Here is a 17,859-nt window from a genome sequence, read left to right as displayed (position 1 = left end):
ATCGTCCACTAATGGCCTCCTGGATGGGTACATCTCGCCGAAAAGCGGAAGCGGTTGTTAGGGCATGCATATGTCACCGCATATAGATAGCTCATGCTGTTGCTGTAGCAACAGATGTCTAGCTAGATGAGCACATGTGATCGTCGAACTCCAAATTATTTACCTCAACACAAAAACTATTCACCGGGAAAAAACAAAACCCTAAAACATTCCTCAGTGGCGATCATCGAACTTTCAATTCCTTCTTTTGCGGCAACAAGGAAGGTCTAAAACCCGAACGCCGAAAAAGAGGAATGGATATGCAGAGCTTGATTGGATCGGCAGCGCCTGCATTTCCTTAAAGGACCTCTTTGACCTTTTCTACTCCACAAAAGGCAGTCCAGACGACGAATCTATGATAATCAGTTTACCTGGTTCCCTCTAATTTAGATATCCTTCGTCCACGCGAAACAACAATAAGGCAAGACGCTAGACACGTTAGTGTGTTTTATTAGTGGGGAACCCCTGAGTTAGCATGTCAAGTCAGCTACAAAAACGCTTTAAGACAACAGAAAAGTCAGCGTTAAACGTTCAAAACAATCAATGCTATCGGGAACTCAAACTTAAGTTGACATACAATTAACTGGTTTCGCCTGCTATACGCTAAAACGAACTCGATAACTAGCAGTTTTCCGTATGTAACCATTCCGAGCCTCGGGAAACCGCATCATAATCACTAACAGGCACAGATCGAAAGGCATTGCAAAATTGCCAACTTCACAATGGGTTGGTGGAAAAGCCTCCAGGATACATTCCACCCTCCTCCGCCTCGTCGCGCACGACCGCCCGGCTTCGTCCCTCCTCCCCCTCCCACAGAAGTCCCTCTAGACCCCATATCCGATCTCGAATCCAGCAAATTATCATGGCCTTCCACGCCGCGCCGCCCCCCATTCGCCGGTCGGCGCACATTCACACGCATCCTCATTTCCATGACAGTCTTTATGTTTCTCGTTATTATATTCTCAGTCGGTGGAGCCTCGCCCTCGAGACCGCCCACGATTTCGTCAGATAACGCAGAAGAATCCTTCTCTCCCAATCTTACTCCACCGCCTCCAAGGCCGGAGACATTTCCGTTCCTCAAGAACTACTATAAAGGTCTATTCAGCCTTGCCAACAGCGATATGAATGTCCCCGAGTACCCACCGCGTCTTGCGCATGAGCGAGAATTGGTCCTAGGGTCATCACGGCCAGATGCAGTAACCGGCGGCGGAAAGACCGCCGGAAGTAGGGCGTTTAGTCCGTATCCTAAGTACGACCATGACGAATACCGGCGGACTTGGGAAGGGGAGTACAAAGAGTGCTCATTTGACGAAGACGAGAACTCGGGAGAGACAAGAGGTCGACCAGAGATTAGAGTTTTCGATGGTGCACCGGAGGGTATGCCTGCGCCGATCTTCGGGTCGCATAGATTATTAGGTATCAATGATGATGTGTGTTATGACCGGTATGGCAGATATGGCACATATGGATATGGATACGAAGATTTTAAGGGCGGTTTGGGAGAAGCCGTGTATGACGGTGGTGATAATGAGACCGATATAGAGACTGGCTGGGGACCGGGCAAAATGCCATTCAAGAGAATCGATTGGAGAGGTGTTGATTGGGGCACACTTCAAAAGAGCTGTTATGAGAAAAATAAAGGCCGGTTCGAAAATGTGGAGACAAAGGATACTTTGTACCCGAGTGAAGATTATATGGCCGTCAATGTTGTAGAGGACCGGGAACATAGCACTTTAAAGGCACGAGGCATGCCCGGTGGCGGGTTTCACAAGCAAAAGAAACACGTTCCGCGGACCGCAGTTCTTGTCCGGACCTGGACCGGTTACCAATACAGCGCCGGCGACATTGCATTCCTTCGATCCCTCATCTCTGAGTTATCCATCAACACCGGTGGAGAATACAGTATCCACTTACTCGTTCACTCCAAGGACAACAAGGTCCCCATCTGGTCCGACAATGAAGTTTACCGACAGGTTCTCCAAGAAAATGTCCCAGAAGAATTCTGGGGAATTGCAGAACTATGGAACGAAGCCATGATGGGATCCATTTATGCGAGAATGGATCCGTGGAAGTACAGAGAACTCCCACTACACGGTGTGTACCGTAGCACCTTCATGCCAGTCCAGTGGTTCGCGCACCGCCACCAGGAATACGAGTTTTTCTGGAACTTGGAAGTCGATGCGCGCTACACGGGCCATTGGTACCAGTTCTTCGAGCAGATATCGTCCTGGGCGAAGAAGCAGCCACGTAAGCACCTTTGGGAGCGTAACGAACGCTTTTATATTCCCGAAGTTCACGGCAGCTACGCCAACTTCTCGGAAACAATTTCCAAGACTATACCCAAAAACTCTAGCATCTGGGGCCCACCGCAAGTCGAGACAGTCACCATTCACCCCGACGACCCCGTCCCACCTTTCGCAACGGCTGAAGAGGACGTAAACGCAGAATGGGGAGTCGGCGAAGACGCCGATCTCCTCACAATGAACCCCATATTCGACCCCGAGGGCACTGACTGGGGTCTCAGTCCCGACACCACCGGCTATGGAACCTATACAGAAGCCTCCTACCGCTACAACCAAGACCCGCGCAAAGACCGCCTCAAAGAGCCTTCCCCACCACCCCCGGGAACGCCCACCGGCCCGCCCCGTCGCACCGCAATCGTCGCCATCTCCCGCCTCTCCCGGCGGCTCCTCAACCGCATGCACTGGGAGAACGCCGTGCAGGGCCACACCATGTTCTCCGAGATGTGGCCCGCATCATGCGCCTTCCAGCACGGCCTCAAGGCTGTTTTTGTCCCGCACCCCACCTACATCGACCGACAGTGGCCCGCCGAGCATCTCGAGAAGACATTCAACATGGGTGTCTACGGCGGCCAGACCGTGTTTGGCGAGGCGAACCAGTACAACTTTCTCGGCAGTACGTGGTTCTACGTCTCGGGCTTTCCGGCAGTGCTGTGGACGCGGTGGTTGGGCGGGGAGGCGCATAACGATGGTGGAGAGGCGTGGGATAGGGAGCGCGGGAGGATGTGTTTGAAGGGTGTGTTTATGCATCCCATCAAGGGATTGTGATGTGCATGATTCGCATGAGTATCAGCGTCTTTTGATTTTTGTTTGAGAGACTTTTTTATTGGGGGGGGGGGGGGGGGGGGTTCTGCAAATCGGATATATGGGGTGAATGATGCATGTTTGTGGAATATTGGGTGCATGGTTCTCTTTCTTTCCTTGCATTTCCCATTTATTCATTTATAGACGTAGATTATATGTAGCATTAGAAGCACCGGTTTAATACGCATAATCGATATTACTTACCATTAACCACAACTCCAGAGCCCGGTCTGGAGACAAACAGTCGCCGTTCTCGAGGTGCGTCTGCGGATCGGTTTCTGCACATACTCGGGGGGACCCATCTCATGTCAAAATCCCGCAATTCGCATTGCAATAACTTATCTCCACCCAGCACTCCCAGCCCAACACCACCCAAGCCCATCCTGCACTCGCAACATTCCAAAGCAACATACCAACCTCAAACGCCGAACACAGTCATATAGGTACATGCAGCCACCAACACTCCAGGGTTAGGGCTGTAGACAGTCACCTCTAGCAGAAGGGGTCACCGGCGATGCCAAAGGTGCTCTACACTATGGCTCCGAGAGCTCACACATCTTGTACCCTTCATCGCGCCGAGCCCGGCCGGAGGAAAGTACCAAACAAAGACCCCTTCTCCGCTGCACGTGGTGCCACAAATCCCGCCGCGGGGCCGGCCATAGCAATATTTGGATTCAAGGGTCGCAGCAGCGGGGTTTCTCGTTGGTGCTACGGTGCTACGGTGGTATGGTGGTATTGTGGTAGGGTGGTGCTTAATTATAAGCTTGTGTGTAGAGATCGAGAGTTGGATCTTGTGTTTTGGTGTTCTTTGCGCTCCTACGATAAACGGGTTGTGATACTCGGCCCTAGTTATCGTCCCTCCCCAAAAACCCACCCCGCTTGTGGGGGATGGCCAGGCATTTGAATTGTGGCCTGTGTCCCCGGAGGGAGGTTTTAGTTACTAGGATCGAGATGGCGAAGGTGTTACCGCTGGCCAATCGGTGTATATACGATTCAAACCTACGTCCGGTTTGTGTTAGGGTTGGTCGTGTGTTGTGGTCCATCATCATACATGGCTCAGCCGTGTTGGGGTTTGTCGTGCTACTTATCGTATATGTGGACGGTGTTTTTAACTACACTTGTTTGGCCGGTTGGTGTGTGCATCATAAATTATCACTCGGTAGTTTACGGAATCACACGTTTTTTTTTATTTAATTCATTGAATCTCACGGGGTATTTTTGTTGATTGATTGATTTGTTGAGGCATTTTTATCATTATTATCTCCTTGATCCCCCGAAGAGGTATTCCTTACAGTATGAGAACGTAAGGTTCTTCCTCGGCGGATCATATGTGGTTGCGGGACCCTTTCTGCGATTTGGCGTTTCTGTTCTCCCCGGTTATCACGAGGAGTGGGCAATGGTGCCTAATGACTGACGACTGACGAATCTACATGCTATTATCCTCCTACATCATCTGGAAGAACATCACCATGGGATCCCAATACGCAGTAACTTGTTGGGGAGGATTGCATGAGGAGCCCCAGAGTGCTCAGTTTATGGTTTCCAGATATTCGGTTTCAAACTTTCAATGCGTGCTTGCCTTCATGATATGTAGGCAGATAGCAACCATCCCATTACAATGTGGGTATTTTATCTTTCCGGTGTTCAACCAGGATTTGATACCTCATATTTTCCTGTATCCCGAATAGTTTCTGGAAGTACTGGTGTCTAATAACTACCAAGTGTTTTTATTCAAAGGCATTCCTGAGACTTTGAAGTAGTAGCCACTAAAAGGAGTCGGAACACCACAACTCAAGTCCGTCCATAGCAAGCACAATTATGCCCCACTATCCAGTACAGCAGCCACTTTCTTATCCACTACTCCGGCAACCCTAGATCAGCAAAGATTTCCACAAAAAAAAAAAAAAAACCACACACAGAGGGAAACCTACCCGGAGCCAACCAGCCAATTCTTAATCCCTCCTTGATAACCGGGATCGACTCCTCGATCAATTTCGTCATCATTTCCGCAAACCTCTCCTGCGCGTCCAGCGACTGCATCAACTCCGCCAGATACCCAGCGAAATACAGCTCTACCGCCAGGTCCGCCGCCATCTCGTCGTCCACCTCCGCTACGGGTGCTCCAGGAGGGACCTGAATATTGAGCGCTATCGCCGGGCACTCCGAGAGCAGCTTTCCAAACCCTTCCGAGTCCCAGTACTACTTTTCATGTCAGCGGTGGTGATGGCGGTGGGCGTGCAGGCGGGGAGTAGTCAAGTACCGCCAGCTGCTCATCCGTAACATTCTCCAACGCCTCTGCATTCTGCATGAGCTTCTCCTCGAGCAGCGCATCGTAGTCAATTTCCTCGGTGTGGCTGATGCTCGCTATGCTCTCCTGCTGCCGGAATTTGTTCAGCGTAGCAGCGCGGTGCGGAACCTTCCGTGCATAGTAGGTGCTGTGTGATATTGTGAATGCCCTCGTCCTCGCCAATTGGGGAAGTCTTGGGATCATGGAACGGGCCGAGACCCTGCTGCCGAGACGGAGTAGGAGCTTCATTGTTTCGGAGGTTTTGAAAATTCAATTGAGGTTTGACGAGTGACGTTAGATGAGTCGCGGCTCGCCCCTGCTGCCAAGAATAGATCCTCACGCTCCCCCCACGCGGAGCCGCAGGTAAAACTTAAATTTTCAGGGACCTGGCGGGTCGAGAACGGGATCGTGGGGCTAGACTCTCTGTCTACCGTACCCTGTGCTTTGTGGGGGGATTATTGCACTTTGCCTCAAGTAGCCCCACTTGCTCACTCTAGGTCACGGAAGCTTTCCTAAATCATGGGGTTCTAATCCCAACGACAGAAAAGATGGTACTGATTGGTCCCGTATTTCAGCATAAAACAAGTGCTTTTATTTGTACGACTGACATGACTGCAGGAAAAACGGGTGTCTGATTTTGGTAATGACACTTTGGCGCATGCTGTAAGGGGGATTTTGTCGTATACGGGAAATGTACCTCTACCTACTACACATGAGTTAATTATTTATTAGTCAATTGCTGCATGCAACTGCCTAGTTGGTATCCGTTTGCTTCTTTTTAGTGCTGGGCCTGCGGTGGTTTCTTATACATACGCGTGGAATCCTAGAAGCTGCCCGCACCTTGAAGAATCTTCAATAGCTCTGCCTGAAATGACAAACTCTGAACACAAAGGCAATTGCGATGCAAAGACGCCTTGAGGTTTCAACAGACTTTGTCCCACAAGATGCATAATTCATTAAGATGTGAAAGTCCTCAAGTTTTAACGGTTTATATCTCTACACGTGCTAGAACTGTTTTTGTAGACTCGCAGTTACGATATCTCCCAGCAACATCTGGCTCAGATTCTGCTTGCCTAGCTGGTTCACACCGATCATTTCTCTAACAGTGAATATTCCTCAGCCAGGCAACTTGGCAACCACCCGTATAAATTGTATCCTCCTTCCTCATTAGAAATTTTAGGCCAACCATCAATTTTGAAAATGCTGGTTGCAAAATTGATGGTTGCGGGTAGCAAAATTGATGGTTCCATGTCGATCCCCATACAAAAATAGGTTCAAAACTGCTAGTTGCGGGAACCGTTTTGCTGGGTGGCAAATATATAGCAATTTTCAAAATTGATCGTTGGCCTAAAGTTTCTATTCTGCCCAAGAGGTGGTCGATGTATACACCCCAAGTGCCTGATAGGCTAGCTCTCCGACGTATGTATAGTAGAACTCGAGATCACCATCTACAGTTTCGTCCCATTTCTATCATCCCGTACCCAATAACTAGGTCCAAGCTAGCCACGAGGGCAAGCCTATGAGGACTGGGGCAGCTGACACACAAGGCTGCCGATCTGTACGCGGGCGAGACATGCGAATAGTAATATCAGACCAAATCCGGCTCCACAATTGTTGATAGTGAAACGTACAGCATATAATATGCTGTCAAGTATTTTGAGAATGCTCGGCTGATCGCTGCTGTACTTGATAGTTCTCCCTAGTTGCTGCCTTACATGTGATAATAGTACTGCCCAGGGTGACTGACTGTTATTATCGTAACTCAATTGGTTTTCTGACAATCCATTTGCATATATTCTTGTCAATTGTCATGATAAATCACAGCGGTAGAAAGTAATCGGGGTTAAATTACCTTATTCATACTAGTGGTCGTAATGCGTGTTTGTGATAACAAGGCAGAAAGAACAATACGTGCTCCCTTTAGCGAGACGAGACTTGTCCGGCTTGAGCGTCTTGTTTCCAGCTATTTGAGTCTTGAAAAGGGCTGTAAACCGGTGAGCCGCCACAAAAATACCAGGTCCATGCGTGAAGGTGATCCCCGACAAGAAATTTCCGTATATTTGGTGTTGAATTCGGACCAGCAAGCACCATGCCCGCAAGCCCTTCTGCACAGCTTATCACTCGATTCTCAAACAAGGTTAAAAACAGAAGATTAGCCCTCTACTCCACGAGAGATAATGGGCAAGAATGAGATTCAGCGCTTGAAATCAAAGAGATAATCCATCTCTTGTATATTGGTACCGCTGGATATCTGGCTTTTCAAATACCAATGAGACCGTGTACGTGTCCGGACATAGATAGGTACATGAATCGTGTCATGACACCACTTTGCGATTTGCCCTATCCCATGACCTGCGGGCGTGGGAGGTGTCTATGAATAAATCAAATCACTCCGAATCTTGGTTCTATCTCGGCAAGCACACGAAACCGGATCCGAGTGATATCTGTGATTAGCATACCACAATTTCGACCGGAGGTGGTTTTGATCATATCGGGTAATTAAACTGACTGTAACTGTATACTTTACCGGAGAAAAGGCCCTAGGCCCTGGTATATTGGAAAATGGAGTGACAGCCCCCTCTCCCCCCACCTCGCAAAATTCCAAACACCCACCTTCTCCAATTTTCGTTTCGTCTGTCTCTGGCCGATTCAGTGATCGTTAGGTTTATGAGGTCCGGTTCCGCGGATCCATTACACGACGTATGTGAGGAGTCTATGATCATTCTTAGGCGGAGAATTTTATCTGCTGCCGAGTTGCTGTTTCGTGTTGAAAAAATTTATCAATCGACGTAGAGATTGAGATGAAGATGGGATGGAATGAGACTAATATTAATGGATCTATCTCTGTAGGCTATTGGTCCGACTAATCTAGGCAACATGCCGAGCTAGCCCGAAACCATATATCTGGCTCGTTTCAATCCACAGTAAAGGTCTTGTTGTTTACTAAAGAATTACAACTAGCATATAGGTGGTCTTCAAGTTTCCAAAAGCGGATATGCTCCTCTCACGACTAGAGATAACATGGATAGCCAGGCGTTTTATTCCAACGACAGCTCATTTACATGGTTCATCTCGCATGTGCAATTGGAAAGATAACGACAGGATGATCTTGTCTTATTTGTGATCGACTCCATGTACTCAATTCTGGCACAAATACCCATCAAGGAGACATCAGCCAAAAAATAACATCAGGTTAGTTTGGTATCAAGACAATTTTCTATTAGCGACATACCCTCTCACTCGTACCCTAGGGGACTGGATAGGTAACTGAATTAACAATATTACCAAAGATCGAAGGTACCGATACTCATTGACACTGTAAATCACGTAACTGACGGGTATGCTAGTTTATTGTCAACGGCATTAGTGCAAAGGGCTATCCGGGATAACCATAAAGTATGAGACCGGGTTCTAGATCTCAGCTGCACATATATTTATTTTTCTATGGGCCTTTGTGAGGCTGTCGAGCTAGTACAGCCAATTTGTTTTTCACAGTCTCGAACTCACAGCTACAGATTTCGCGAGGCTGCTCTGATCATCAGTCCGACAAGTTCACATGTAGTATGTGATCATGATTCTTTAATCTGCTGATTGAATATTAGCTAGCGTCAAGCCCATAGGCTAATTAGACTCAGTGAATAACCGAGCCCCGGGAGCAAGGAACAAATCAAAGTGCAACCATTAATGTCTTATTTTCCGGGGACGCCAGCGGCCATGCACAGAAGTACATACGGATCTTTCGAATAGCAATTGGCATATCAGAATCTCGTGACCACGGGCCCAATGTATGTGCATCGGTACATATTCTGCTCAGACTTTTGAGACATTATCAACTAATTATATAAATCTTGATATAAATAGATACATAATATGCTCGTAATTTCATTTTCATTTCTGCAGGAAATTCTAATGCACAAAACTCGGAGTAATAAAGTTAGATTAACGTGGTAATCGACTCTACTGTGTTTGTTTCACTTGTGATAGGGCCAACACTTCCGATTGCATAAATTGACTCAGCTGGTACTAGTAATTGAGGGTTAGGTGCCGGGGAGGAGTACTGTATCACTGTGTATGCCACAGATCAGCTACCATACGGCCACCCCCGAAAATAGTGTTACACACTTTATACCCGAGGAAATTCGAAATCCAAGTCTATTACTAAATTTTAAGGCTGCTTCCGGATTTTGAAATCACGTATAATAATACGTATATAAGTACATATAAACCTACCGAGATCTCGACAGCCCCGGGCCCAAAAGCATTAAGTCTCAATAACGCGTACGATAAGTACGGAAGAAGAAGCAAATGAAAGTGCACTTTTGCGGTGAGATCTTGTATTTGTACCGGGAGACCCAACCGGGCCCACCCAACCAGAGACTACATGTATCGGCATACCCAGGAAATCAACGCCATAGCTACATGTAGCTAGCCCGCGGCCGAAAATGAATGGCGTTAAATGGAGTACAACCACTACATGTGGCTAGCAGTCAACCGGACTGAGTGTAGCCTATCCTATGGTGTGGCGGTGCGGGGATATTAGGATACGATCGTCTGCAGCTAGCTGGTTGATTAGTCAGTATATTACCTAGATCTATCGATTTCGGCGATTTAATAATGAGGCTATCGGAGATGGAGAGTTAACTACCGGATGCAGTAATATTTCTGGAGCTGTCCGGCAGCTAGCTGGTGACGCTTGACCTTGCAATATTGCCTAATATTATGAAAACGTACCGACAGCTACTTAGGTTTTATAAAACCACGTACTCTACCTGCAGCGACCAGGGTTTTTTCTCTCTCCCACGCCTCGGAGACTCTATTGAGTGGAATGGTGTGTATAACAGCCATAGGTGGGGCGGGAGCTCCCGTGGAGCTAGTATATACATGAGTTAAGGGCGTCGTCGATCGAGTCATCAGCTTGCGAAAGTCATCGAAGGACCGGGAGGGCTGCAATATTGCGTACGGTAGCGGAGATCAGCTCGTGTGTCTCTAAAGCTGTGGTTTGGCAACGTTGATGAATATTCAGGGGCATATTTCATTAATAGCTGGCTAGCTAGGTGTGGCTCGAGCTCTCCGATATAGCTATAGCTCTCTGATATATACATGTATTTAGCTCTCGGAGAAATGTCAGCTCATAACGATGGGAGTTGGCCAATTGGAGGGGGAGATGACTCATGAACATCATGGCCGTTTCATGTGAATTTACTTAATGGGGCTAGCTAGCTAAAATTTAAATGCAGAGTGATCTCGCGAGAGGAACTTTCTCTCACACTAACCCTTTGTAGCAGTACATACATGTATGTACAGCTACATGCAAACTATCAGACTTCTCCCCCCCCCATATTTAGAATTCTGAAACATGTTCAATATGAATCTGGTTTTGAGATAATTGCATGTAGTACCTATTGCCAGGTTAGGTAGCCCATGGTTGCAGACGTTACAATTGTTATTCAAATTTGCAAAGCCTGTAGTTGTTACACGATATATATACATGTAGTAACTATTTCGGCGCTGCGAGCTACATAGTTGATCGGTCTTTAGATACTAAATAGGACTGACAGTAACTACTGCCCGACATATCATCCCTTAAAACCTATGTCCGTGCTTACCCTTTGCGTATGCGACCCTCGTGAACCCGAGTAAGTATTAATTTCATCCCATATGCCATTCAACAGGCCTAAGTAAGACCGAGTGATACCCCATGACTCATATGCCAAGACCGTTTACAGAGCCTCACTTTTGCCCCTCCATGCCCCGCGTGCGTCCTACAAAAAAAAAAAAAAAAAAGGCATAATTTACGTCATACAAAGGGCACTACCTCCGAAACCTCTCACAACTCCCCAACCAACCCCAAACCTCTCCGCTAATTCACCCCCAAGAAACAATACAAATGGCAGAGTCACTCCCACAGTACACAGCCGCTGCAACCCCGCAATACGACTACGTCCCCAACCAAGGCTACATCACAACCCCTGACCGCTTCGCCGACCCTGAGCAGGCAGAAGAGATATCACAGGCAGTGGCGCCCACACAGCTCCAAAAGGAATACGACAATGATGATGACGAGGAGGAGGACGAGGACTCATATGATGAGCTGTTTGACGACGAGCTAAACGACCAGGACTGGACAGAGTCCGGAGGAGGCGGAGGTGGCGACTTTACAAAGTCGTACAACCGGCAGCGGAAAGCGCTTGAGGCGACTAACGCCGCAAGTGCAGAGGGTGTGGTCAAGGGGAACAAATTGAAGCCAAAGGCAAACGTCAAGGCACGCGTCGACGACCAGATACAGAGCTTGACCAAGTTTGCGGCCAGGATCAAATTGGGGGATATGGAGAGTGGAATGGGGGGTGCTAGTAGGTTTGTGTTTCCCACCTTTTTGCCCCCCCCTTTCCCCTCATTGAAGGAGGTTTTATTTGCTTTTTTGCTTATTGCGCATTGCATTGCGTATTGCGTGCTGTGCTACTGCTTTGTGACATTGGTATTGGTACTGTTACTGATACTGGAACACTGCCTACAGAACCACGGACAAATCCGAGCGCGCAACTTCTGAACAAGTTCTAGACCCCCGCACCCGCATGATCCTCCTGCAGCTGATCAATCGCTCAACCATCCACACCATCAACGGCGTCCTCTCCACCGGAAAGGAAGCCAACGTCTACCATGCTCTCTCCGACTCACCAGACTCGTCCTCACCCCTGCATCGCGCGATCAAGGTCTACAAGACGGCCATCCTAGTCTTCAAAGACCGAGACCGGTACGTTAGCGGCGAGCACCGCTTTCGCAATGGATACAACAAGTCCAACCCCCGCGCCATGGTCAAAATCTGGGCCGAGAAGGAGATGCGCAACCTCAAGCGCCTCTGGGCCGCCGGTATCCCGTGCCCCGAGCCCCTCTACCTTCGCCTGCACGTCCTCGTGATGGGCTTCATTGGCGACAAGAAGGGATGGCCAGCGCCGCGTCTGCGCGACGCTCCCATCGATGACGAACGGGTGTGGGATGCACTGTACCTTGAGCTGCTGGGGCTCATGCAGGCCATGTATCGGCAGTGCCGTCTCGTGCACGCCGATCTGAGCGAGTACAATGTTCTATATCACCAGAAACGGCTGTGGATCATTGATGTGTCGCAGTCGGTGGAGCACGATCATCCGCGATCGCTCGAGTTCCTGCGCATGGACATCAAGAATGTGCGCGATTTCTTCCGCAGGAAGGGCGTCGAGACGGTGCCGGAGAAGCGCACGTTCGAGTGGATCACAAAGGGCGACGAGCCTGTGGAGACGCTGCAGAGGGGCGGAGAGCTCGAGACGGAGGTCGACATCGAGGTCTACAGACAGGCGTATGTGCCCAGGACACTGGAGGAGGTGTACGATGTCGAGCGAGACGCAGAGAAGGTCGGGCGCGGAGAGGGCGCAGATTTGGTCTACAAGGACCTTCTGGCAGAGAAGAAGGTCGTTGAGGACGAAGATGAAGGCGACAGCGAAGACGAGGAAGGCGACAGCGGCGATGATAGCGAGGAGGGGAGCGACGGTGAGGACGAGGATGGTGCGCCAAAGCTTCACAGGAAGGACAGAGACGCAGACAAGAAGCCTCGAGGGAAGAAACACGAAGACAAGGACGAGAAGAAGGTTATTCCCCCTCCCCCCTCCCTCCTAAATTCCTATCTACCGTAGCAATCCGCACCAAACATCTTCTGGGAAACCCCCTGTCATGGCTTTTCCCCCGGCTCTCTCCTCCTCACTCAGCTTTAACCCCCATTCCAAAAGCCACATCGCTGACCGTCCTAACAGGATCACAAGAAAAAAGTCAAAGAGGAGAAACGCGAGGCGCGAAAAACCAAAATGCCTAAACACGTCAAGAAGAAGATGATTAGCGGCAAGAAAGGGAAATGACACCACCACCACCACCACCACCATCAAAATAAAATAAATAAAGACCAACGTTTTGACTCATGAGCAATCATTCGGGCTCCCGGTTGTGTTATCACTAGTATTAGCTAGCATGAACAACTATACCTTTTATATATTTAGAACCGCCCGGTTCCTATTGGTTGGTCCAATCCCGTTAATACATCAAGATGTAGCCTTGCACAAAACCAACGCAACAAACGTGCACCTATGTACTATGGCCATGTAGTAGTTTTGAAACAGCAGACGGTCAGTCAATTTGAAAAAAGTCTTTTGCACAGCACAGACTCTGTTCTAGCATCTATACCCCCATCCCAAGGAATGTATGAGTATTAGCTTGCCGACTATGGAGACATTTTTCCAGCCTAAGGCAACTTGTATGTGGCGTGCTATCAACGAGTAGATTCAATACTCCATTGCCAGCTCCCAGCCTACCTAATACTTATCTCCCTTGAACATCCTTCTCCCCATGCTCAAGGCCCGAGCTCAGTAACGAGCTGAAATAGACATTCTGCGTTGCGTATTGCTGTAGATCCTCTCTGCATATTTCAAACTGGTCCTCTTATCGATAGGCAGCTGCACTGCCTCGCCCCCCAGCAGAGTCATGGACACCACTGTATTTTGGCTGGTAATCAATTGGTTGTGACGAGATGACTTCGGTTAAGGGAGCCCTGTTCAGGCAGTTTGACTGTTAATTGGCCTAAGGTGACTGGCTTTACCGTGTAACTGGTTGGCTGTCTTGGCGAGCTCATCTCTCTCGACTTCATGCGTCCGCATTAAAAAAAAAAAAGGGACCATAGAGCTCGGGAAAGAAAAAAAAATGTCCAATTTATTAGAAGAATATGAAAGCGAATTGTAAGAAAAGAAAAACCCCATGAAAAAGAAAATGAAAAAAAAAAAAAAACCCCCGGGCTCCGAGCTCCTGGGCTCCGCCAGAATCCTCAATGTACTATATTTGTGTTCCCCTCCGCGGGTTCCCTATACAGTTTTGAAAATGTAAAAATGAAAATATGAAAAGAAAAAATCAAAAAAAACTCCTGCTGCTCCCCCACAACCCCCCACGTCCCCGCCCTCCCGCCCCCGCTCGCCCGCTTCCTCGGCCGATATGGGGGAAATGAAGTAGAGAAATAGAACCAAAGAAAACCCCCATATGCAATAGTACTTGTAGGGTATACCCAGCACCCAATAGAGAGGAAGAGAATGCCGTCAGTCTCTCATCAGCTCTTGGGTGTAAGCCACAAAGTACTGGATTCAAACCATGCCCATATGCATCCCAATGCCAATTTTTTGTCCCAGAAAAGAAAAAAATGAGAAGAGAAAAGAATAATAAAAACGATAAAAGCAAGCCAAGAAAAGAAAAGAAAAGAAGAGAAAAGAAAAGAAAAGAAAAAAACAAATTCCAGAAACAAAGGCCGCTGTATGACCAGATTACAACTGCCTTAGTCACTACTCGCAACATCGCAATATCATCGTGATCACCGTTAGTAGTAAACAGTAATAGCAGCTGCTTCCGACAACCTCCACCACTTACTACAGCCCAGCCTTTCTAAAGAACCCATCACATGCCCTTGCGTCCACAGCCTGCATCGCGGCCTCAAAGAACTGCGGAAGATATCCCTCGTCGCCCGCCTTCTGGAACTCGATTGTGTGTAGATTGATCCATTTCTTCACATAAATCATTGAATACTCGATCGGGTTCAGGTCAGGTGAGCACGGTGGCAGGTAGATGAGTTTGCACCCCGCAGCCTCCACTAGCTCCCGTATGTCAGCACCACGATGGAACTGTGAGTCGTCCATGATGATTACGCTGTTTTCTCCCGGGAAAGGGTTGCATAGAGGTAGAAGAGTGTCTCGCAGGAAGATATAAAAGCTTTCGGTGTCCCACGGGGGAGCAGGCGTTGATTCCACTATGTCATGGCACAAGAAACCTAGAGAAAAGTTGATTAGAAATTTGTTGACATGAAGTGGGTGTATATAAGATATTTACCATTAATAGTGAACGCCGGGAGGATCGAGTATCTCTCATGTCTCCTTCCCTCCTTATGGGTAAGCGCCGGTCCTGCCGGGGCCTCTTTGGTAAAACTCTGGTTAGATGGCCCCGGGTTAGTATTCTCACGCGGCGGTGAAATGGGGTACCCTAGTGTAGGAGGCGATTCGCGCTCACGATGTCCCCCATTCACGCCAGAAGCACCACTGCTATTGGCCTCGGTGTTGCTGGAATGCTTTGGCGGAAAGTCACGATAGCCCCAGATCCTCTTACGGTCACCAACCTTCTCGTTCGCCCCACTCTCGTCCACAAAAACCAGCTGCGAACGGCGGAACTGGCGCATCTGCTCCTGATGGTTGTCGCGCGCCACAGAGTTCCGCTGCCGTGCCTCTTTGACGGCTACGGGTTTGGACCACTTGGCTTCTTTGAGGCGCCGTGAGATTGTGGGGAGACTGAACTTGCGGTCGTAGACGTCCTCGAGCTCATCGCGCATCTCATCAAGGTACATATCTGGCTTTCCCTCGAGGAGCATCAACAGCCACTGTATGTTTGTTTCTAGATTAGCATATAGATTAAGAATAATAGAGTCGATCGAAGGTTGATGTATACCTCCATCATATGCGGATCCAGCTCCCGCGGGCGACCCTCGTTCTCAGGCTTAGGCGCATACACTGCGCCGTACTTGCGGACACGTTCTTTTGCGCGGTAGATAGTTCGTGGACCAGCGTCCGCAATTTCAGCGGCCGAGGCTATGGGAGAACCGTCGAGAAACTTCTTGAGTCCCAGCTCGAGAAGCTTCTTGTTCTTCTTTGCAGGCATAGGTAATAATAGGATCGATATGGGCGTGTAGATAAAAAGAGGAGGAGGGTGATGCGACTGAATTCGAGAGGTACGCCCTTCCCACTTTGCTTTTTCTTTAGGTATAAATGAGTGTTTTTATCCTCCCCTGAGTTTTAAGTTGACGGAGGAATTCGTGCTTGTTGATCTGTGAAGGTATTTGTTTGGCTTATATAGTGGAGGGCAGTTTCCTTTTGATAGTACTTTTCTTTTTTAACCTTTTCTTTCTTTCCGGGTTTTCTTTTTAGGGCCTAGCTAAGGCTTGATTGGATTGTGACTTTGTTTTCGAATCGATATTTCTAGATCCTTTTTTCTTCCTATCAACTCAAAATTAGCAATTCATCTTTCGTATGACAGCTAACTATAGTTTTAAACCGCCAGCCCACTCTAGCATGCAAATAAGCCAGAATGAGGCAATTCCATACCTTCAGGAATAGTAGTGGTAGTAGTGGCAGCAGTAGCTAGTAGCAATAGTAGCAGCAGTGGTGGTGGTGGTGGTGGTAGCAGTACCGAAACAAAATGACGACTGTTATGAAAATTGAGGGCAGCACAGAGCGTGGGGAAATTTAAGCAGCAGATGAACGGAAGAAACCAAGCGTCCCAATTAACTAGTGCGAGAAGAATGTAGCTAGTAATACGTAGGACAAAAAATACCCTGGCTAGTTCACAATGGGGTGGGAGAAGGCGTCCAAAAGAAGGCGTCGACCATGATCGGGAATGCAGGCAGCTGGGGGGGGGATCATACCATGATATATATATACACCACTTTTAGACATGAGTACATCTGAACTAATACTCCTCCAACCTACGCTACCCTGACATGCACACCCCCCCCCCCCCCCCCCAGCTGCCATTCAAATTTCAAATTGACAATATTTCCGTACATAACTAAGATCCCCCCCCCATGGCCGGCCCATCTTGGAACCACTACAATACCCTTTACAATATTACGCTAACAATATTAAGAGACCAGCATTGATTGAATTGGCCCTCTCTCTCCCTCTCCCGGCCAGTAGGTAGGGGCCCAACAGTCACAAACTAAACAACTGATCAGGAACCGCCGGGGCGCGAATGAAAAAAAAAAAAAAATCTCGACCACACACAGTTATATCGGATTTCATAAGAGTGAACGGTAAGGCCTAGAACTTGTTTGGGGAGAGAGGACCAAGGAACAGAGAGGGTCCCTGGAAAAATCCCAATTACAACGGGCGCGTGGAGGGCCTAGACTCTTGCGGTGTGTGCCTAACGCGATAGGGGAGTGTAGGGTTCCTTTTTTATTTATTATTTCTTTTTATTTTTTATTTTGCAGACTCGAATTAAGACAGAGAGATCAATAGACAGTGATCAGTGAGTGAGTCTCGTAAGTATAAGACAGAGAGAGCGTCATGCATAAATGAACCGTCTTTCCTACTACCTGCCTGTCTGCGTACGTACGTGTGTCTCTAGAGCAGCAGGGAATATCGAATTAAAGAACAACCGACAAGAGTTTTGAAATTAATGCGAATCGGTATGTATCTTACTTGTACACACATACATACGATGGCACCCCCTAGTAGCTACAAGCTATATGCTCTATGCAACAACGCCCGCGCCCCCACACACAAGGAGAGAAAGACTCACTCCGACAAATTGGGAGCTTCGATTACGTTTAATGCCGACGCCCATGCCATGCAGAAAGCACTGATAGAGACCGAAATCAATTATTAG

General features: G+C 48.3%; 5 protein-coding genes across 5 annotated transcripts; 3 read left to right on the top strand and 2 right to left on the bottom strand.

Annotated features, from left to right (window-relative positions):
* Positions 1-761: 761 nt before the first annotated feature.
* On the top strand, positions 762-3,107 carry H6S33_010041 (uncharacterized protein; the record flags this gene model as incomplete). Its single annotated transcript, XM_044841383.1, has 1 exon — positions 762-3,107. The coding sequence occupies one exon, from the start codon at positions 762-764 to the stop codon at positions 3,105-3,107; it is 2,346 nt and encodes a 781-aa protein (XP_044697184.1).
* Positions 3,108-4,959: 1,852 nt separating this feature from the next.
* On the bottom strand, positions 4,960-5,679 carry H6S33_010040 (uncharacterized protein; the record flags this gene model as incomplete). Its single annotated transcript, XM_044841382.1, has 3 exons — positions 4,960-5,000; positions 5,075-5,342; positions 5,404-5,679. The coding sequence occupies 3 exons, from the start codon at positions 5,677-5,679 to the stop codon at positions 4,960-4,962; spliced, it is 585 nt and encodes a 194-aa protein (XP_044697183.1).
* Positions 5,680-11,317: 5,638 nt separating this feature from the next.
* Positions 11,318-13,313, top strand: H6S33_010039 (uncharacterized protein; the record flags this gene model as incomplete). Its single annotated transcript, XM_044841381.1, has 3 exons — positions 11,318-11,784; positions 11,945-13,049; positions 13,212-13,313. The coding sequence occupies 3 exons, from the start codon at positions 11,318-11,320 to the stop codon at positions 13,311-13,313; spliced, it is 1,674 nt and encodes a 557-aa protein (XP_044697182.1).
* A 1,712-nt stretch (positions 13,314-15,025) lies between these two features.
* H6S33_010038 (uncharacterized protein) lies at positions 15,026-16,134 on the bottom strand (the record flags this gene model as incomplete). Its single annotated transcript, XM_044841379.1, has 4 exons — positions 15,026-15,079; positions 15,135-15,256; positions 15,316-15,856; positions 15,925-16,134. 4 exons carry the CDS (start codon positions 16,132-16,134, stop codon positions 15,026-15,028), a joined length of 927 nt encoding a protein of 308 aa, XP_044697181.1.
* Positions 16,135-17,691: 1,557 nt separating this feature from the next.
* On the top strand, positions 17,692-17,859 carry H6S33_010037 (uncharacterized protein; the record flags this gene model as incomplete). The annotated part of the gene is made up of 1 exon (XM_044841378.1): positions 17,692-17,859. The coding sequence occupies one exon, from the start codon at positions 17,692-17,694 to the stop codon at positions 17,857-17,859; it is 168 nt and encodes a 55-aa protein (XP_044697180.1).

Source organism: Morchella sextelata (genome assembly GCF_020137385.1).
Source record: "Morchella sextelata strain SCLS chromosome Unknown scls_4, whole genome shotgun sequence".
Lineage (NCBI taxonomy): Eukaryota > Fungi > Ascomycota > Pezizomycetes > Pezizales > Morchellaceae > Morchella > Morchella sextelata.
The sequence above is the reverse complement of the archived record's forward strand: the minus strand, read 5'-3'. Positions and strand labels throughout refer to the sequence as shown.